Source organism: Drosophila virilis, chromosome 5 (genome assembly GCF_030788295.1).
Source record: "Drosophila virilis strain 15010-1051.87 chromosome 5, Dvir_AGI_RSII-ME, whole genome shotgun sequence".
In the NCBI taxonomy this organism is placed as follows: domain Eukaryota; kingdom Metazoa; phylum Arthropoda; class Insecta; order Diptera; family Drosophilidae; genus Drosophila; species Drosophila virilis.
Window position 1 is genome coordinate 3,514,498 of NC_091547.1, and position 17,700 is coordinate 3,532,197.

The following is a 17,700-nucleotide window of genomic DNA, read 5'->3' on the forward strand; positions in this document are numbered from 1 at the left end:
TGAAAAAGCACTTGGGTTATTTTGGTTTGTCACACAGAAGAGCTGATAGGCCACATATATGCTCTGTAAATTAGGGCTCGAAAATAATCGTTGCTGATAAAATTGAAAGCGTAAATATTTCCACATTTTGTATACAAATTTCTTATGTTTTGCTTTGCTAAGAATTGAAGAGAAATTTATTTAATTAAAGTCTAAAAACAAAAGCTTTTATTTTTTTAAATAATGCACGTGTATGATATCTGGATACTCTATGATAATATCTTTTTAATTTTCGATTGGATATAAAAAAAAAGACAAATAGAACTGATATCTATTAAGACTTTTAGTTATCTGGTCTATTTTTATGCATGTATTCTATTTCTTTTTTCTGAATAGCTTTTTTTTATAATAAAAATATAATTGATTTAATTTCTTGCTTAGTAGCTTTTGCTAACTGACAATAAAGTAATTAAATAAGCTTAATGTTGCATATTGAAACCGTCTTTGACCAAATCGATCAACATTTTGATTATCATTTCAAGCTGGTTATTAATAAATCAGTTAGGAAATGTTGGGGGACTCCCGTAGCGTTGGCTTTTTGTGCACTTGATAAGACGATTTTGACTCATGTGCTACTTAGATTAGTTAATTAGCTAAAGCTATATATATTCCATATAATATACAGAATATAGACCTAGATATCGATGAATCAGCAACAGCCTCATAGGATTTAGCAATGGGACACCCTGAAGATTAGAGTACAAAGTTCTCAAAGTTCTCTCATGTTAATGACTCAGATGAACTTCTATTTGTCTGCCTTCGACTAGTTAATAATAATAATAATAATAATAGTATAGGTGGCCATATACGGTTGACAGTATCATCCGCAACCGGCGCATTCCGTTTTGGGTACAATCCGATAAGGGTCCATTGATAAGGTTCCACAAGTCCGCCGCGAATTGTTGTTATGTGAATGGGTTTTGTTGTTGTCAGATAACCGGGAAGATAAGCTGGGGCCCCAGCCCGGTTAGCTGGGTCGACAATTTCATTATTAAGGCCCAGATCTTGGCTATGGTATTTAATTTAGACGCGAGCTGTCGCAACGAACGGACTTAATTTGGAATCGATCGAAAATCAACGGAAACGAAATAACGAATCTAACAAAATGAATTGCTTATCCAAGATGTTCAAGTACTTACTGTACTTACTCAATCTCGTCTTTTTGGTAAGTGCTTGGAATGCGAACAATGTGGAAAGGTATCCGCTGCCGTAATAGTTTTGATCGGCAGACCCTCCTGGATATGGACGCCCCCAACTTGACTTGGATCTAATTGGATTTTATTATTATTTGCTTACAGGCTGGTGGCATTTTGCTGATCGTGGTCGGCTCCATCATACTGTCCAGCCTGGGCACCCTGGGTTCCTTCAGTGACACGTTCAATGCCCGGACCATACCCATATGCATCATTGTCATCGGCTGTGTCATATTTGTGATCTCCTTCTTTGGCTGCTGCGGCACTATACGCGAAAATGCCTGCTGCACGACAATTGTGAGTCGAACCCATGTAACTTTGTTCGAAACTTATCTAACCTTCTCGCTTTGCAGTATGCGATTTTCATGTTTATACTGTTTGGTCTGCAATTGGCGCTTTCCATTTGGATCTTTGTGCAGAATGATTATTTCGTGGGCAAAATGGGCGAACTGGTGGATGCCGCCGGCAAACAAAATGATGCTGCCAATGGCTATCCCATGGATGCACTGCAGATATCTGTAAGCGATCATTAGCATATCTTGGACGAATGTGAGATCTAACTTTTCATTTGATTTTCCTGCAATTTAGTTCAAATGTTGCGGCGTAAACAGCTTTACGGATTATACAGTTGTGCCCTCTTCCTGCTGTGGCTATACGGATAGGAACAGGGTATGCGATGCTGCCATTTACTCAGTGCGTGCCGGCTGCCGTAGCACGTTCACCGATTTCTGGAAATCCTATACGGATCTCATTAGCTGGAGCAGCTTGATTGTGGCGCTCTTCGAGCTGGGCATCTTTGTGATAGCCTGCTGCTTGGCCAACGCCATGAGGAAGCGTTAAATTAACTCCTAGTCTATATTTTACATCCTACATTCGTTCATCACAGTCATAAATAAACAAATTAGCTTTAGATACTTACAACGTGAATTTATTGTGGGCTGTCGATTTTATGATCTATCAGAAATGCATGCATGTGTGTGTAAATGGCAAAATATCTTATCGTTTTTGTAGATAACTATACCATACAAAATTATTAAGAGGGGTTGCCTTGTATCTTCTAACGATCTAGCCATGACTATCAGTTCGTCTGTCTTTTCGTCGATGGGAATTCCGAAACATATTACGAATAGTTCAGCTATTGGCCACCATATCCCCCAGATGTGATAGAACCTTGCACCTTGGTATATATGCACTACTTTATACTATATTTAAGCTCTGACAATTGCATTACGATCGGACTATAAACACCGAAGTTATTAAGGACTAGACTAGACTAGACCAGGGTTGCGACAAGAAGAATTGTTGGAATTGTATAGAGAGAAGATAGCATATTTGTAGCAGCCGGCTGGTTCCAGAGTATTCTGGTAGTCGGGCCAGTTGTATATAACTATAAATAAGGCAACAATATTTTTGGCTAAAGTTCTTGTTACCGTGAAATATTCTATATAGACATAGGTTGAAATTTCCCAACCCCATAACTCGGTCAAATCTCTCCTGATTTCTATGAGGTTAAGCTCTTTGTTCATGGCTGGGCCTCTAGATCAATTTGGCATCTAAGTCTGGCAAAATTTTTCTTCGTCAAAGTTCATATAAAACTGGTTCCCCCAAATATCCTATATAGACATATGTCAAAATTCCCACCCCCATAACTCGCTTAGAATAAAACTTTTGGCAAAGTTCGCAGAACTCGTTATCAGATGGACTCTTGGGTATTTATAATTTTTTGTGAAATTGATATAGTCGCAAGACTCTCAGTGCGTATTAGGTCATAACAACTTGTAGCTGATTCATGGCTTATCAATGTATCAATTCTGGCCATAACATGTACCCAAAATATTTACTTTTTGGCTATTTTTCGTGGTTTCTTTTTTTATTTTTGCGAAGACCCAGCGCAACGATTGCGTATATTCGTGTTATCTCGGGCTGATAAGATACACAAATGGGGAGTCTATCTAGATATGACAACGACTCGGTTAGTTTATAACGGCCGGAACAGCTTGAGGACAGTCGAATCGAACGACAGTAATCGACGCGTACACAAAGCGCGATAAAATATCAAAACTAACAAAAATTTGCCAAAAATAATAGAAGTGAATTTAACTAAATAAACGATCCTTGAAAACGGCTTCAAAATGGGTTGCATATCGGGAATACTTAATATCCTTATATATATCATAAATGTTGTGTTTCTGGTGAGTTAATTACAACGTACTATAATTAACTATTTACGGAATCAAGTGAAATGTGCGAGATAACTCAACGATATATCACGAAGTGCCTGTTAATAATATTTGACAAATACAAATCCTTTTTCAAATAATACATAGCTTATTATTGGACCTTAAACGAATTATATATAATACAAAAGTATTTCATTCGACAATCGAATAGTTTATGCTTTAATTATCAAAGACATATATCTTTAATCTTCAATATTTCGAGTTTCTTTTAATTAAGCACATATTTCTTTGTTAGCCGAAATATTTCGCAGTTAACAATGCTCAAATATTTGTATCTGGCATATATCTATATATATATCGATAGACAATTGTTGCTCATGTGCTGAGGCTCATAGGATTATTATTTGCAATTTTATATATATAGCTAGCTTTATCAGACATTATCATTTTCAGCGTCTGAGTCACTTAAATGTACACTGATTGCATTGGTACTCTCATTAAGATACAAGTTGAGTGACATGCACAAGTGTGTGCGGCGTTATCAATGATGGATTATGTCCGCTTTGTAATAATGATAACGATAAAGACAGCATTAATCATCCTGTAACATAGTTTTTTTATATCTGTTTGATATTAGCAAGTCAACTATATCAAATTATTTCATACAGAAATACAAATTTTTCTGTACACCAAACAAGAAATCTATTCAAATAAGTTTCCTAGATAGCAAATTAAACAATTTTATGCCAAACATGAAACCTTTTGACGCTTAGTACAATTTATGAGAATTGCATAGAAGGGCATATATTATTATATTAAATGTTTTAGGATAAGCAGAAATAAAGTTTCTTAGATGGCAAATTACGCAATTTGAAGGCAAATATGAAAGCTTCTGACGCTTAGTAGCATTCATGAGTTTAATATTTAAATAAACAACTGCAAGCATCTAAGATATTGTCTATAAATCATATTATATTAAATTTAAAATATATTTTAATAGGTGGTTGGCATATTGCTGATTGTGTTGGGCTCCATAATGCTATCCAACTTTAACCGCCTAACCGAGCTGGAGCAGCTGAGCAGCGCCAATACCATACCCGTCTGTGTGACCGTACTGGGTGTGTTGATTTTCATAGTCTCCTTCTTCGGCTGCTGCGGTATCTGGCGCCAGAGCGCCTGCCTGACAAGCACGGTGGGTTCTTTCCCGGTCTCTAATGCATGCTCATATTTGATTGATTTTGGTTTTAATATATTTTTAGTATGCTACCCTGATGTTTTTACTTTTTGTGCTGCAACTGGTGCTCACCTGCTGGATCGCTGTGAATGGGCAACAATTTTTGCAGGATATGAGCAAGCTGGTGACCACAATTTGGAATGAGAACAATGCGGCGAATGGCTATCCAATGGGCGCATTGGAGCTAACTTTCGACTGCTGCGGCAACCAGGGCTTCGAGGACTATAACGGTAATGTGCCCGGCACCTGTTGCGGCTACTCGAATCGCCAGCAGACCTGCCCGGCCAGCATTTACGAGACCCGCCAGGGCTGCAATCAGAAATTCTACGATTTCTGGAGCAACAACAACGACATCGTTCTATGGTCCGGACTGGGCATATGCATATACGAGCTGATTGTCTTTGTCGTAGCCGGCATGCTGGCCAACTGCATGCGTAAAGCGAATGCGGGTAGACAAGTCTACGGTTAAGTTATTTCTTAGTTAAAAAATCTTTTCGGCTTACTGAAAATCAGAAATAAAATCTTCCACTCGAGTGTTTCTTTAAGTTTAAACGGCAAAAAAACTGATTTTCTTTGTCGCTTACTTGTAAAATTATCATATAATAAAATATATATAGATCAATAATTGATTTTCGGAGTTTGTAAGGAATAAGAAAATAAGTTTAAGTATTGTTCGGTTTATAGCTACTACTCGAGAATCTATGGAGATCAATCGGTGGACAACGGTCGAAGCTAGATTTGAGTTAAATTATGTGAGCGTTTTCTTCTACAAAAGTATTTAGTATTTGGTATTTTCTATGTGTCGCCCGAAAGTATGATTTATAATATGTGAGGTTTATATCTCTATATCCCCGTCATTACTTTTGTCTACATAAGTATTTAGTAGTTAGTATTTTATCTTTGAGACGCCCGAAAGTATGATCCATAATACGTGAGCTCTATATCCCTATAAAGGTTATCAAGGTACTTGGTATTTAGTATTTTTCCTATGTGTCGCCCGAATGTATGCAAAGCTTTTTAATGCTCGCGCTCTGTTTGAAAAAGCTTACCGCATTTAAAGATAAGAAAAAGCTCTTAGTTAGAACATTTTGCAATTGTTAAAATAATACTCAGTTGAATGTCGAAACCGAAGCGAATCGGATCGTAGTTAAAGCTAACCGCGAGTAATACGAAAACAGTTATTCAATATGGATTGCGGTGGGGTTTTTGTTAAATATGTGCTCTTCATATTTAATATATTATTTGTGGTAAGTTTTAGCACTCTACCCCTAGAGCGGGAGTTCGATACAATTTCACTTGAAATGACTAAAATCGACTCATACAAACGGCTGGCTTATCTTATCTCAAGGAATAAGTAAAATAAACTCATGATGTTCGAATACGAGCAAAAAGAAGGCTCTTACGTGCGCGAATTATATGTTATATCTGCCCTATCTTATCTTATGTGGAGAAAAATGTGAACTCATATCGAGAAATGGTTAGGAATGTCGTGATTTTCACACATTACATGCCAATGCTGACCGTAATTATAGTAAATGAGCTGCGGAAGATGTTTCGAAACAATCGACAATTGAGCGATAACGAGAAATGAGTAATACTTGTTGTTATGACTGTTCCGATGCTATTTTCAATGCGCGCTCCGCAGAAATACTTTAAATGCTTACATTATTTGTGATTGATTTGTTTTTAGATTTGCGGCATTTTGCTGATCATATTTGGTTCTCTTATGGTCTCGGAAATCAAGGACTTTTCGAGCGTTGACCAAACCTTCACTGCAAATAGTGTGGCTATAATAATACTTATTTTGGGTTGTGTCATCTTTCTGGTCTCCTTTCTGGGATGCTGCGGTGCCATTCGCGAGAATGCCTGTGGCCTAACAACGGTAAATTGGAGCCGGGAATTATTGTGATCAAAACAATACTAATGAAATGGATTTTCATAAATTTAGTACTCGATCATCATGTTGGGTTTGTTCTTTTGCCAAATCGCCCTGATCATCTATGTGTGGATAAATCATGTGCAAATACGTGAATCTCTGGACAAGGTTGTGCAAACAATTTGGGAACAGCGAAAAACCGATGGCCTCTTGATGGATACTCTGCAGAAATCCGTAAGCATTCGAATAGCAATTACTATTGCATTATTTCCCTCAAAATCCCACATCTTAAAAATTTCAGTTGAAATGCTGTGGCCTGCACAAGTTTTCCGATTATGGCGTTACCTATCCTGCATCCTGCTGTGACACGCCCACAAATGGCACCTGTAGCTTAACGTCCGTCATGTTTAAGCCGGGCTGTAAGTCTGCCGTTGACTCTCTATGGGACACAAATGCCAATATTATCAAATATGCTGGTTTGGGCGTAACTGCGGTTGAGGTAATTTACGAACATTTGTTTTTTTTTTTAGAATTTCGTTCCTCAGTGCAAAATTACTCTGCTTACAGTTGGTCGCTTTCATATTTGCATGCTGTTTGGCGAATCAGACCCGCAACAATCAGAGACGTCAAAATTTTTAATCTTTTAACTTGAGGCTAACCCTGCGATTACGAAATTTATCTCCATATTATTACGCTCTTGTAGACGGTATTATAATTTTCTCATGAATTATGTAATGCATAGAAGGATACATATCCAACCCTATAGAGTATATGTATAGCGGATCAGCTCTATAGGCACATTATTTCGAATGAGTTTTAGTATTGCATATCTGCAAAGCCGTAAGGCTAATGTCTACAAGGGTATTAACTCTTCGGTCTGCCGAAGATAGTCGTACTTTCTCGTTATTATAATATTAGTACACATGCATTTCATAATAATATAGTATTTGCTGTACTATAAACTTTATGGAAATCGTGTACTTTTAAATAAAAACTGCAAATGCGGTAAGGGCAATTTATGCCCATCAACAATGATATGTGTTTTATCTTATTTAAATAAAAATATTCTTAAAAGAGAGAAAGCTAAATATGAACAATTTGTTTTATTAATATATCACTTTTGGTTAAGTACGCTTCATGGAATATATAAAAACAAGTAAGAGGTTCTAGCCGGGAGCTCCCGACTAGGGGATACCCTAAGACCTCTTCTTCCAACATCAAATGCATATATATTATATTTTAGAAGCTATATGTCAAGTTTGGTGACTCTAGCTCTTATTATTTACCAAAATTGCCCAAGAAAAAGAATATCGATATTGATTATCGATTGCTTGGAAACGGAGTAAGTTATCGATTATCGATTATCGGCGCTGGCACTAGGAGCCCCTACATCTAAAATTTCAAGTCTCTAGCTCTTATAGGTTCTGAGATCCTTGCGTTCATACATACGCACGGACGGACGGACGGACGGACAGACGGACAGAAGGCCAGACGAACTGACAGACAGACGGACATGGCTAGATCGACTCGGCTATTGATGCTGATCAAGTATATATATTCTTTATGGGGTCGGAGATGCTTCCTTCTGCCTGTTACATACATTTGGATTTTGCACAAATACAATATACCCTTATACCCATTTTTAATGGGATAGGGTATAGAAACGAATCTTTCACCTCACGATTTTTGATCGGGGTTTCCCAAGTTCTTGTCGCCAATAAGACAGGGTCGCAAAAACGACAGGTTGTCGCCACACATCCGTCATTCTCAGATATGCCAAATAATAATATTTTTTGGTATTATTATTACTTTTACTAGGCATGTATTTTGAAAATGAATGTATACGATTAATTATATATTATTTTTATAGGAAAGCAGTATTTTTTTTGCATTTCCCCACACCAGAATTAAAATATCGACAGCAGATTTTCATTTTTACCACAGTTTGGTCACACTGTAAACCAGTTTTGCGTCGTTGCTTTTGTGTTAGTCAAGTCAAATCAAAAACAGTTTTTCGCCGAGTCGGACGTGCCGTGCGCGTGTTACTTGAATAAAAATATAATATAAAATAAAAAATCAAAAAAGGTAATGTTATTAAGTATGAAATGCCAATGTGCACTTAAGCGAATAAGTGAATGCGCTGTGTACATATACACACACACATATGTATTTGCTTCTGCCTCACTTGCCTGAGATGCTGCAGCGGCAGCTGCTCGAAACAAGATGCATGTGAAAGTGGTTGAAAACGGAAAGTGCGAAAGCACATTCAAAATAAAGACGACGCACTTACAAACTCAGCTACTCAGTGAAGATAAATATATGAAAGATGAAAATTAAATGATAATGTATGGTAATTATTATTGTTACTGACTGCTTTATTATCCGTGTGAGCGAGTGCAGTGAACTTTTCCTTTTGGGTTTTCCTGTGAATAGGAGGTGAGGTTTTCCACTATTGAAACTGTTGTTGTTGTTGTTGTTGTGGTTGCTAAGGCAACCCATAAGAATGACGAAGAATGGGAAGTACGGCGTAAACACGTCTCAAGGCGCAAAAGTTTAACTTCAATATTTAATTAGCAAGCATTGTTTTTAATTGCTGCTAACCATGACACTTTTATAGATTATTAAAAGAATAAAGCACCGAAACATGAGTTCAAATGTCCGATTTAAAAAAAAATTGAATCGACTTGCTAACACGTTTGCCTTTTTTGTTCAGAAACATTTGTTTTTTTTTTTCTTACGATAGCCGAACCGGTTTTTAGGGGTTAAGTATGAACATTAAATGTGTGACCATTAAGGAAAAATAAAGTTAAGAAGAAGAACGCATGTTACAAATATCGCAATTGCTATCGTATAATCAGTGTGGCCAATTGAGCAGTTTTTTTGCTAGATCTGACTATTTTCAAAATATTGTCTACCAGAAACCGTTGAAATTGTCTGGCGTCTGCAATTTTGGCTAAATAGTCATTTAGCTATTTTTAGCTATTTTTAACATTGGATTCAGCTGTTTATTAGCTTGGAATTAATTATATTTGGTATTTCGTAAATGGGCAGAAATATAAAACGAAATAGCTGAGGCGCATACAAAAAGGGGGAAAGCACACATAATACGATATCAAGATATCGTTTTCTGCAACTAAAAAGCAAAACAAATCAAATAAATTTGTGCTATATATAAAAGCAATAAATAAATACAAAACAAGTTTATATTTGTAGCTCAACTTTCCATTAAATAAACCCTCGGCTGCATAAAATTAATTAACTGTATCGCATACAAATACAAATCATTTTAATCGTATTCATATTGCGTAATGGCATCCATTTTCGATATGCATTTGCATTATTTGAACTTGTTTCTTTTAATGTTTAAATAAATAACAACTACTAAATGACTTTTCTTTCATGCATTTCAGAAAGCAATAACTACAATAAAATGGATTGTGGAACGTCTATGGTTAAATATATACTCTTCGTATTCAATACCATTGTGTCGGTAAGTAAATGATATAAATGATAGAGAGACGAAATCGAAATTCCCCTTTTTAAGCTTAGTTCAATGGAAATATAGATGTAGATTTCATAAGAGTACTTGTCAATTGCCAATTGCTCTATTCGTAGAATCGCAAGTGTTTTGAACTGTGAATCCCAGGCGGATGGCAGTTGCAAACTCGCGAAGCTAAGTAGCCTGTATACCCTGGAAATTGATTAGGACTGAGTATAATGGATTTATGGAGATGTAAACAGAAAGGAAAAAGGATCGCAGATACAGCGTTATCTTCTATTCGGCCACTTTTTGATGGAAGCACTCTTGTTTTTTTAGCTCGTTTTATGTCAGCCTCGTTTTTGGCATGGCTTGTTTTGTGGCTATGACATCATCTTTTTTATATAATATGTACGCAATTATGTGTGTGTATTCAGCTTCCCAGCAGAGGCGCACACGCACAAGCATACGCGGACATTTGTGTCTGAATCTGTATCTGTAGCCGTATCTGAATGTGGCGAGTCGAGCTGCTGCTGCTGCTGAGAGATGTAGGCATAGCTTAATCAATTTCAGTTTTTATGAGAATTTCTTGGCTTTTGCTTTGTTTGCTTATTTTCATAAGCTACTATATACAGCAGAGCCGCAGATTTGTTTAGATCTGAGCTTTTATATTTATTTAAAATCCAGCGTTTAATTTAATTTGCCCAGAATTCGACGATGCATGATGTCATATGTTTATTCGCAAATGAATCAGTTTCCAGGCAATGCAGCTCTGTCTCATCAGCTTTGTGATAAGATGAACTACACACGTTCAATAATTGACAGCAATAACAGGGCAACTGACGTGCTTCTACGATCAGCAGATGCATGAGTCAACTACACCAGAGACCTTATACAAAAGTATCTAGCTACGCATTTGAAATACTAATAAGTATGGCAAATATTTGTGCGCATACAAATGGTAATAAAACACACCCTAAAACCAAATAATCGCTCAACTCAAATATAGTTATGCATAATGTAAATATATATATATTTACTTCAAGTATTACCCATCGTTGACCAGATCTTCGAACGTGTTGATCATGTACCGAACGGGGGAAGCGGCAGCGAGCAGATGTCTGTTAGGCGAATGCATTTTCTGAAAACTGTGAAACACCTTTCCGATGCGCTTTCTAACTATATCAATTTGATAGAATGCAAAACAACAAACGCATTCTATTCATTCCGAAAGATTATATCACAATAGATAACTTTTGTGAAAAGCCCGGCTTGCTAGCCCTCATGGCTTGGTCAGTGCGTTGATCATCAATCAGTCAGTTCGTCAGTCAGTCAGTCGATAACAGCAAATATATGTGGATATTCGCACGTATATTTCTGTTAGCAATTTAAAAAGCTCGCTAAATTGACGCCCTGTGAATCAGAAGAAAAAAACCAGAAAAAAAGAAACATGAATACGTCGACAAGCTCAACAAGTTAATAAATAAATAAGTCAGCAAAAAGAAAAAAAAAAAAAACAAAAATTTAAAAAACTTGTTGCATTGCCCAGCAACTGGTGGAAAGAACAAGCACACGTTATTTACATAGTTCACATTTACACGTGCAGCACAGCGGCTCAGGTATACACACACACACACATGCACACAAACATAAATGTGTATATACACACAGATACACATCTGAATCAGACGTCGCGTTTGTACCCAAGTGTGTATGTGTGCATCTGTGTGTGCGTTTGTGTATGTGTGTGTGTGTACATAACATACTTGACAGTTAAGGCAAACAAATTAACAGGCCACAGCAAAAAGCCGCCTTTGAGCGTCGCTCGGCCAGACAAAAAACAAAAAAAAAAATAAAAATCAAGCTCAGTTTGTTTGTTTAAGCCGAAGTTTTAACACACTTGTCTGCCAAAAATGATTAATAATTAATCAAAAAATTAAATACAAATCTAATCTAATTTTGAAGCTATAATTATTATATATCCAAATAAACTGCCCATATATTTTGCATACTCGAAAATATCTCTTAAAATTTTTGCCCCAATATATCTGTTTAATGTTATAGAACCCAATTCGCATAGTTCTAAAAATGCATCAAGCTGCAAAAATGTTGAGAGCTAAGTTCAAATACTTCTAGATACATTCATCAATAACATTGTAGCTAATGGCATTTCCGACATTTTTGACCTCAATTAATGCGCTTCACACTGCCTGACAAAGTGACAATACCCTTTGTTAGTGTATGAAAGACAAAAAACAACGCAACGCTCGAGAAAGCAACAAAACATTGTGCAATTCGCTTGGTTAAATACAAAAGGGAAACAACAGATACAGATACAGCTACAGGTACGTGTTCATGTATAGATACATGTGCATGTATTGGTACATACACACACACACGCACAGTCAGTGTCTATATGTTGGCGTGTATTTTACCCCGATTCATGCAATCATTGGGAGTTTTTATTTTTTTGTTTTTGTGTATTCTCGACACGTCTGACTTTTGAGAATCAAATGCGAGTTAGAATGTTGGCTGCAGCCAACTAATGACAAACTCGTCTTGGCTTTAGATGTTCTATATAGACATACATGTCAGATAAAAAAGATAATATGTGAGAAAAAAAATGTTGAAATCTTAAAGCAAAGAAATCGAAGCTTATTAAAGTAAATACAAAGTGTTCTATGCTTTGTATTAAAGATGTATAGATACATAGATGGATATATAGAGCGATAGATGACTCTATAGATAGATCGGATGTATAGAGGAATAGATAGATGTATAGAGAGATCGGACATATAGAGAAATAGATAGATTTGTAGATAGATAGATATATGATGGATGGATAGATAGATATATGATGGATAGATAGATAGATATATAGATAGATATACATATATATACATTGATTAAAGTAATATATTGATACAAATCTCAGAGTAGTTTTTTACTTTTTATAATTTAAGATTAATTTCAAATAATTTAGTTAATTACAGGGCAAAAGCGGGATTTAAAATTGCTTCGTTTATCTAGTGCAACCGCATTACAAATGCAATAAATAATTATATAGACTGCCTGACAAAAGTGAAAAGAACAACTGAATGTCAATGTTAATGTTATCTATAACAAATGCAGCTAGAAATAGTTTAAACATTGAGTTAATTAGCCGGCGCAAATGACAACTAATTAATGTATAATTAACTATTTTTTGAATACAGTTTCCTTCCAATAATCAACCAAACATATATTACTGGAGCTGTAAATTAAGTTTTGCCCAAAAGCAGCTACCAAGAATATTCTATTCACATTTCATATTTTTCCTGAAAAAAAAAAGAAGACAAACAAACATTCTGCATTCCTGAATCTCAGCTTTTTGCACAAACAATCCGACTTGGCAACTCGGAATCAACACAGAAGCCTTGGCAAAAAAAAAACCTTAAACAAAAATTTGCTGTGTAATTTACTTCTTCAGCTTTTATTTTATTGCTACGTTTGCCATTTCTTGTTGTTCTGTGTCGCGTTGTGTTTTTCAACTATAAATACGTGTTGGGTGTAATTATTTTTTCAAAATTGCGATACGCTTTCAATCAAAATGTCGCATGTTTTTTTTTTCTATTTGAAGGGGGGCGGCTGGGTAGCCACATCACGCATACGTCCTGTTGCACAAGCGCTGACAGCAGCTTCTACATGTCTACGACTTTATCTCGCTGCTCACTTGTTGTTCGACTGTGATAACTGCCAGTTACAAGCGATAGACAGACAGACAGACAGACAGACAGACAGACAGACTGACTACAAATACGGCGCCGCATGGTCGGGCAGCAATTTTGGGTGTGGTTCCTTGCATAGAGAGAGAGCATTGAATTTCTTTTCTCTCTCTCTGCGTGCGTATTTATTTATTGCAATTGATGGGCACCCAAATAACTTTAAATATATGCTTCGAGGGTTGTTGCACGAAGTGCCACCGAAATTAATAAAGTGAGCTCAGAGTTTCAGTTCATTCGTGTATACCCTGTAGTCAGGCAAATGAGCAGAAGTGGGCTATTATGAAGCTGTGTACTGAGCAGAAGAGGGCTAAAATGAGATTACAAACTCTTTGTATTGATAAGAGTTAAACTCCATAACAGTCTTATAGTTAGAGTATCCCCCAGTCGGATACAATTCCTGTTGTTTGCCCCGGGGTTGACAATAAACAGCGTATGACCCTTGTCTCTGGTGTCTCAACATATTTGCATTTGAGTTATTTTTGGGAGACTCATGACGTCATGAGGCCACAAAAAAAAATTCAACTTTCAATTGAGGAAATTCTTTACGAGCAGAGATTCAAATTATACACACAGATAATATATATATATATATATATATACATAACAGATACCTATACTATATTTGTGCATTCGAGGTATTCGTCATCTGGCTAAGCTATTTGCACGTGATGTTTACATTAGGGGCAACGCTTTTGTTTTCTGTAAAAGTGGAACAATTAACGTCTTGAATAGCCGAATGCTGTTCTTGTACCGACTATTTGGGTCAATTATATGCCGCGTTTGGACACAAGTTCTTAGCTTATGACAATGCTTCAAATCCGTTCAGAAATTGGATTAAGTCTAACGAGAGACGCCCACAAAGTGCCAAATGAAGCAGCCCACACGGAGACAGCTACAAGCGAAAGTGCTCCAGACGCAATTAGTCACAGGCTATGAAAAATTCATGCCGAAATAACTTTTTATTGTGAGGCCATAAATCCGGCATTCAAGTGCATTAACAAAAATGATGAGTTAAAATATTCTCGATATTTGTGGCGCTTTCTTTAGCTTCTACTTATTGGATTTGCATACGCTCATTCAGCTTTGCGTGTTCTTTGAGCTACAGGGTATACGAGACAGAGAGCTAAAAATACATAATAAAACATGGCAAACGTGTGCATAATGAAATCAAGTAAATTCAATTAATTGGCGAACAATTGTTGCGGCTTGCACTTGTTGCGATGCCCGGACGTATACAAAAATTGGCGAGCAAAAAGCATTTTCTGCAGGGAAGGGCAATATAAGTTTCACAATTTGCATAAACTTGACGTAAATTGTTTTGCACCTTGAACTTTAGGGCGTGTTTTCCAGCTGTACATATATATTATATATATACATAAGATGAGGCTTATCTAATCAGCGGGGCTTAGCCTTGTAGCACGGTGCGTATGCTTGATGCGATTTGCTTAGCCAAACAAAACTGGGCTAGCTTACGAGACGCCGCCTGCCCAAATATTTGCAGATAGCAAAGTATATGTATATATATATATATATATGAGTGTGTACTATTTAATTAGATCTGTTTTAATTCCGCTAGTTAGCTGGCTTGCATTACGTAAGCGGCGTTGCGCCTGTTAATTTTAATAGCCATTAGCCACGTACTTTGGCCCTATCCCTAAGGTCAGCGCTGCTTTGGGGCAACCGCAGTTGTAATTAAGAATTTGTATAATTTATCTTTGGCATGCCAAATGTCGGCTATACCGCTCGCTCCACACTCTCATTTGCTCTCCTTCAATTAAGCATAATTAGCTCTATGTAATTTTCAACTATCAACTGTCAACAGTCAACTGCAACTGCAATTGCAACCGTCGACTGTCGACTGCCGAGTGTCGAGTGTTGACTTTTATTGCAACTTTTGACTTACGCAATGGCCTGCGGCTGACTGTTCCACTTATGGCACCTACCATATAAAGTTGAACCAACTCTACTGACGATATCTTTTATAACTCATTGAAGTGATTCACTCGCGACACTTTTTTGTGTGCAACCGGATGTTTAGCACCGGAAGCAAACCCGCAAATTTGTTATCAACAGCATGAAATATGGCATATATAAATATATGACAGATTAGACTGCAGTCTAACTTGAATAATGCACCAAATAGACCCTGGCTTTGTTTAAGTGTACTTAATAAATCTGTAAAATGATTAAGCCCTAACCATGACGAAGTTTCAATACCTTGGCACACGTATTAAGTCCCTGCTTCAATTATGCATAACCATCATTGAATACTTATTGATTTGCTGCTCTTGTTCCTTTTCAGATTATTGGCATTTTGGGCATTGTCTATGGCGTGCTCATACTCCAGAGCATTGGCACCATCGAGGTCAATGGCCAGGTTGGCTTCCCGCCGCAGGCAGCACTGCCGATCATCATGATCACCCTCGGTTCGATTGTGGTGTTCATCTCGTTCCTGGGCTGTTGCGGCGCAATACGCGAATCTGTGTGCATGACCATGAGCTATGCCGTTTGCCTGTTGGTTCTGCTCATACTCCAGTTGACAGTCGTTGTGCTCCTGTTTACCAACAAGGATAAGTTCGATAATGCCATGGGTGAGGTGATCGACAAGGTCTGGGAAAACCGCGAGACACGCGAAGGTGGTGTCTTCGATGCCATACAGAAATCGGTATGTACCAATTACTTGCAAAGTCCACTCGAGTCAACTGTTTTAACATATGCTCCTTTTCAGCTGCACTGCTGCGGTCGCGTAGGCCCCCAGGACTATGTAGGAAGCGTGCTAACCTCGGGCTTGCCGTCCAGCTGCTGTGACGGCAGCTGCGTTAACCCATTGAACATTTATGGCGGTTGCCGCGAGAAGTTCGTTGATTTGATGTCTGGCAGCTCCGAAAAGGCCAAGTATGTTGGCATCGGTCTGATTGTGGTCGAGGTGAGTTGTTGTCTCTTCTTAATATCTGAGACATTTTGATTATAAATACGTACTTATTTATTGCAGCTGGTTGGCTTCATCTTCGCCTGCTGCCTGGCCAATAATGTGCGCAACTACAAGCGCCGCAATGGCTACTAAAGCGAACAGCACACTACATAAATACACACACGCACACCATACACACCAACGCACACACAAACATTCGCATTAACTCTTTAATATGTATTGTCGTAGAACGCACACGAACTAAAACAACTTTGGAAAATGTTCGGTATATATTTGAAGTAAACCATTTGGTTGCACAAATATTTAAGTTATTTGTTTAAAATACGGAACAGAAGAAAATACTTTTCAAAAACGAAGAAAGCGAATAAAAATGTATACCTAGTGTAAGACGCTTAAATGTTGTTTAATCATCGCTTTCGTATTTAATTGCTCTTTGAAAAAAAAAAAAAACAAGAAAACAAAACAAAACAAACAAACGAATCCAAAGTCGTTGTACAAATAATAAACAAAAAGCTGCTAAACAGCAAATTCACACAAATACAACGAAGAGCAAATCTCTCAATGTTACAATTACAAATTATTGTTTTCATTTTTATAAATTTATACGTACATATATACTTTGTAGTGTTAAAGCCTTATGCTATACTTGTACCAGTTGGCTAAAACAAGTGTCCAAATGAATATATATATATATCTAAATATATATATATATATATATAATATAAATATATGTATACATTCAAAGCTGTTCATCATATTACATGTACATTTGAATCTCTTGAAGTTTTAATAACATTTGAATTAAATACGCTAAACCACAACAAAGAAAACAAAACAAAAAAAAACTGCAGAAAAACTCGAATTGCAAACAACGTGAATGAATTAAAGCATTTAAAACGTATTTATATACATATATATATATACAAAAATAATAATAAAAAAAAAAAACCGAAACACATATTAACCGTGTTTGTATTTTTAATTATATGGAAGCCTTGTGGATA

At 36.8% G+C, this 17,700-nt stretch overlaps 4 protein-coding genes across 4 annotated transcripts; all 4 read left to right on the top strand.

The window, feature by feature from the left end:
• The first annotated feature begins 1,050 nt into the window (after nucleotides 1-1,050).
• Nucleotides 1,051-2,146, top strand: Tsp42Eb (Tetraspanin 42Eb). Its single transcript, XM_002059910.4, has 4 exons — nucleotides 1,051-1,204; nucleotides 1,338-1,529; nucleotides 1,586-1,750; nucleotides 1,821-2,146. Exons 1-4 carry the CDS (start codon nucleotides 1,145-1,147, stop codon nucleotides 2,070-2,072), a joined length of 669 nt encoding a protein of 222 aa, XP_002059946.1. The 5' UTR covers nucleotides 1,051-1,144; the 3' UTR covers nucleotides 2,073-2,146.
• A 1,092-nt stretch (nucleotides 2,147-3,238) lies between these two features.
• Tsp42Ec (Tetraspanin 42Ec) lies at nucleotides 3,239-5,198 on the top strand. The gene is made up of 3 exons (XM_002059911.4): nucleotides 3,239-3,424; nucleotides 4,413-4,604; nucleotides 4,672-5,198. The coding sequence occupies exons 1-3, from the start codon at nucleotides 3,365-3,367 to the stop codon at nucleotides 5,113-5,115; spliced, it is 696 nt and encodes a 231-aa protein (XP_002059947.1). The 5' UTR covers nucleotides 3,239-3,364; the 3' UTR covers nucleotides 5,116-5,198.
• Nucleotides 5,199-5,749: 551 nt separating this feature from the next.
• Nucleotides 5,750-7,554, top strand: Tsp42Ed (Tetraspanin 42Ed). Its single transcript, XM_002059912.4, has 5 exons — nucleotides 5,750-5,893; nucleotides 6,337-6,528; nucleotides 6,595-6,756; nucleotides 6,824-7,021; nucleotides 7,090-7,554. The coding sequence occupies exons 1-5, from the start codon at nucleotides 5,834-5,836 to the stop codon at nucleotides 7,159-7,161; spliced, it is 684 nt and encodes a 227-aa protein (XP_002059948.1). The 5' UTR covers nucleotides 5,750-5,833; the 3' UTR covers nucleotides 7,162-7,554.
• A 911-nt stretch (nucleotides 7,555-8,465) lies between these two features.
• Tsp42Ee (Tetraspanin 42Ee) lies at nucleotides 8,466-17,654 on the top strand. The gene is made up of 5 exons (XM_002059913.4): nucleotides 8,466-8,607; nucleotides 9,933-10,012; nucleotides 16,067-16,429; nucleotides 16,493-16,690; nucleotides 16,757-17,654. The coding sequence occupies exons 2-5, from the start codon at nucleotides 9,953-9,955 to the stop codon at nucleotides 16,826-16,828; spliced, it is 693 nt and encodes a 230-aa protein (XP_002059949.1). The 5' UTR covers nucleotides 8,466-8,607; nucleotides 9,933-9,952; the 3' UTR covers nucleotides 16,829-17,654.
• Nucleotides 17,655-17,700: the final 46 nt, after the last annotated feature.

Bases quoted from the DNA above. Each gene is read 5' to 3' on its own strand.
- Tsp42Ee (XM_002059913.4), top strand. From the start codon at position 9,953: ATGGATTGTGGAACGTCTATGGTTAAATATATACTCTTCGTATTCAAT. The intron at 16,430-16,492 runs GTATGTACCAAT...GCTCCTTTTCAG, and splicing joins TCGATGCCATACAGAAATCG to CTGCACTGCTGCGGTCGCGT. The intron at 16,691-16,756 runs GTGAGTTGTTGT...TATTTATTGCAG, and splicing joins TCGGTCTGATTGTGGTCGAG to CTGGTTGGCTTCATCTTCGC.
- Tsp42Eb (XM_002059910.4), top strand. From the start codon at position 1,145: ATGAATTGCTTATCCAAGATGTTCAAGTACTTACTGTACTTACTCAAT. The intron at 1,530-1,585 runs GTGAGTCGAACC...CTCGCTTTGCAG, and splicing joins ATGCCTGCTGCACGACAATT to TATGCGATTTTCATGTTTAT. The intron at 1,751-1,820 runs GTAAGCGATCAT...CCTGCAATTTAG, and splicing joins TGGATGCACTGCAGATATCT to TTCAAATGTTGCGGCGTAAA.
- Tsp42Ed (XM_002059912.4), top strand. From the start codon at position 5,834: ATGGATTGCGGTGGGGTTTTTGTTAAATATGTGCTCTTCATATTTAAT. The intron at 6,757-6,823 runs GTAAGCATTCGA...TAAAAATTTCAG, and splicing joins TGGATACTCTGCAGAAATCC to TTGAAATGCTGTGGCCTGCA. The intron at 7,022-7,089 runs GTAATTTACGAA...CTCTGCTTACAG, and splicing joins TGGGCGTAACTGCGGTTGAG to TTGGTCGCTTTCATATTTGC.
- Tsp42Ec (XM_002059911.4), top strand. From the start codon at position 3,365: ATGGGTTGCATATCGGGAATACTTAATATCCTTATATATATCATAAAT. The intron at 3,425-4,412 runs GTGAGTTAATTA...ATATTTTAATAG, and splicing joins TCATAAATGTTGTGTTTCTG to GTGGTTGGCATATTGCTGAT. The intron at 4,605-4,671 runs GTGGGTTCTTTC...ATATATTTTTAG, and splicing joins GCGCCTGCCTGACAAGCACG to TATGCTACCCTGATGTTTTT.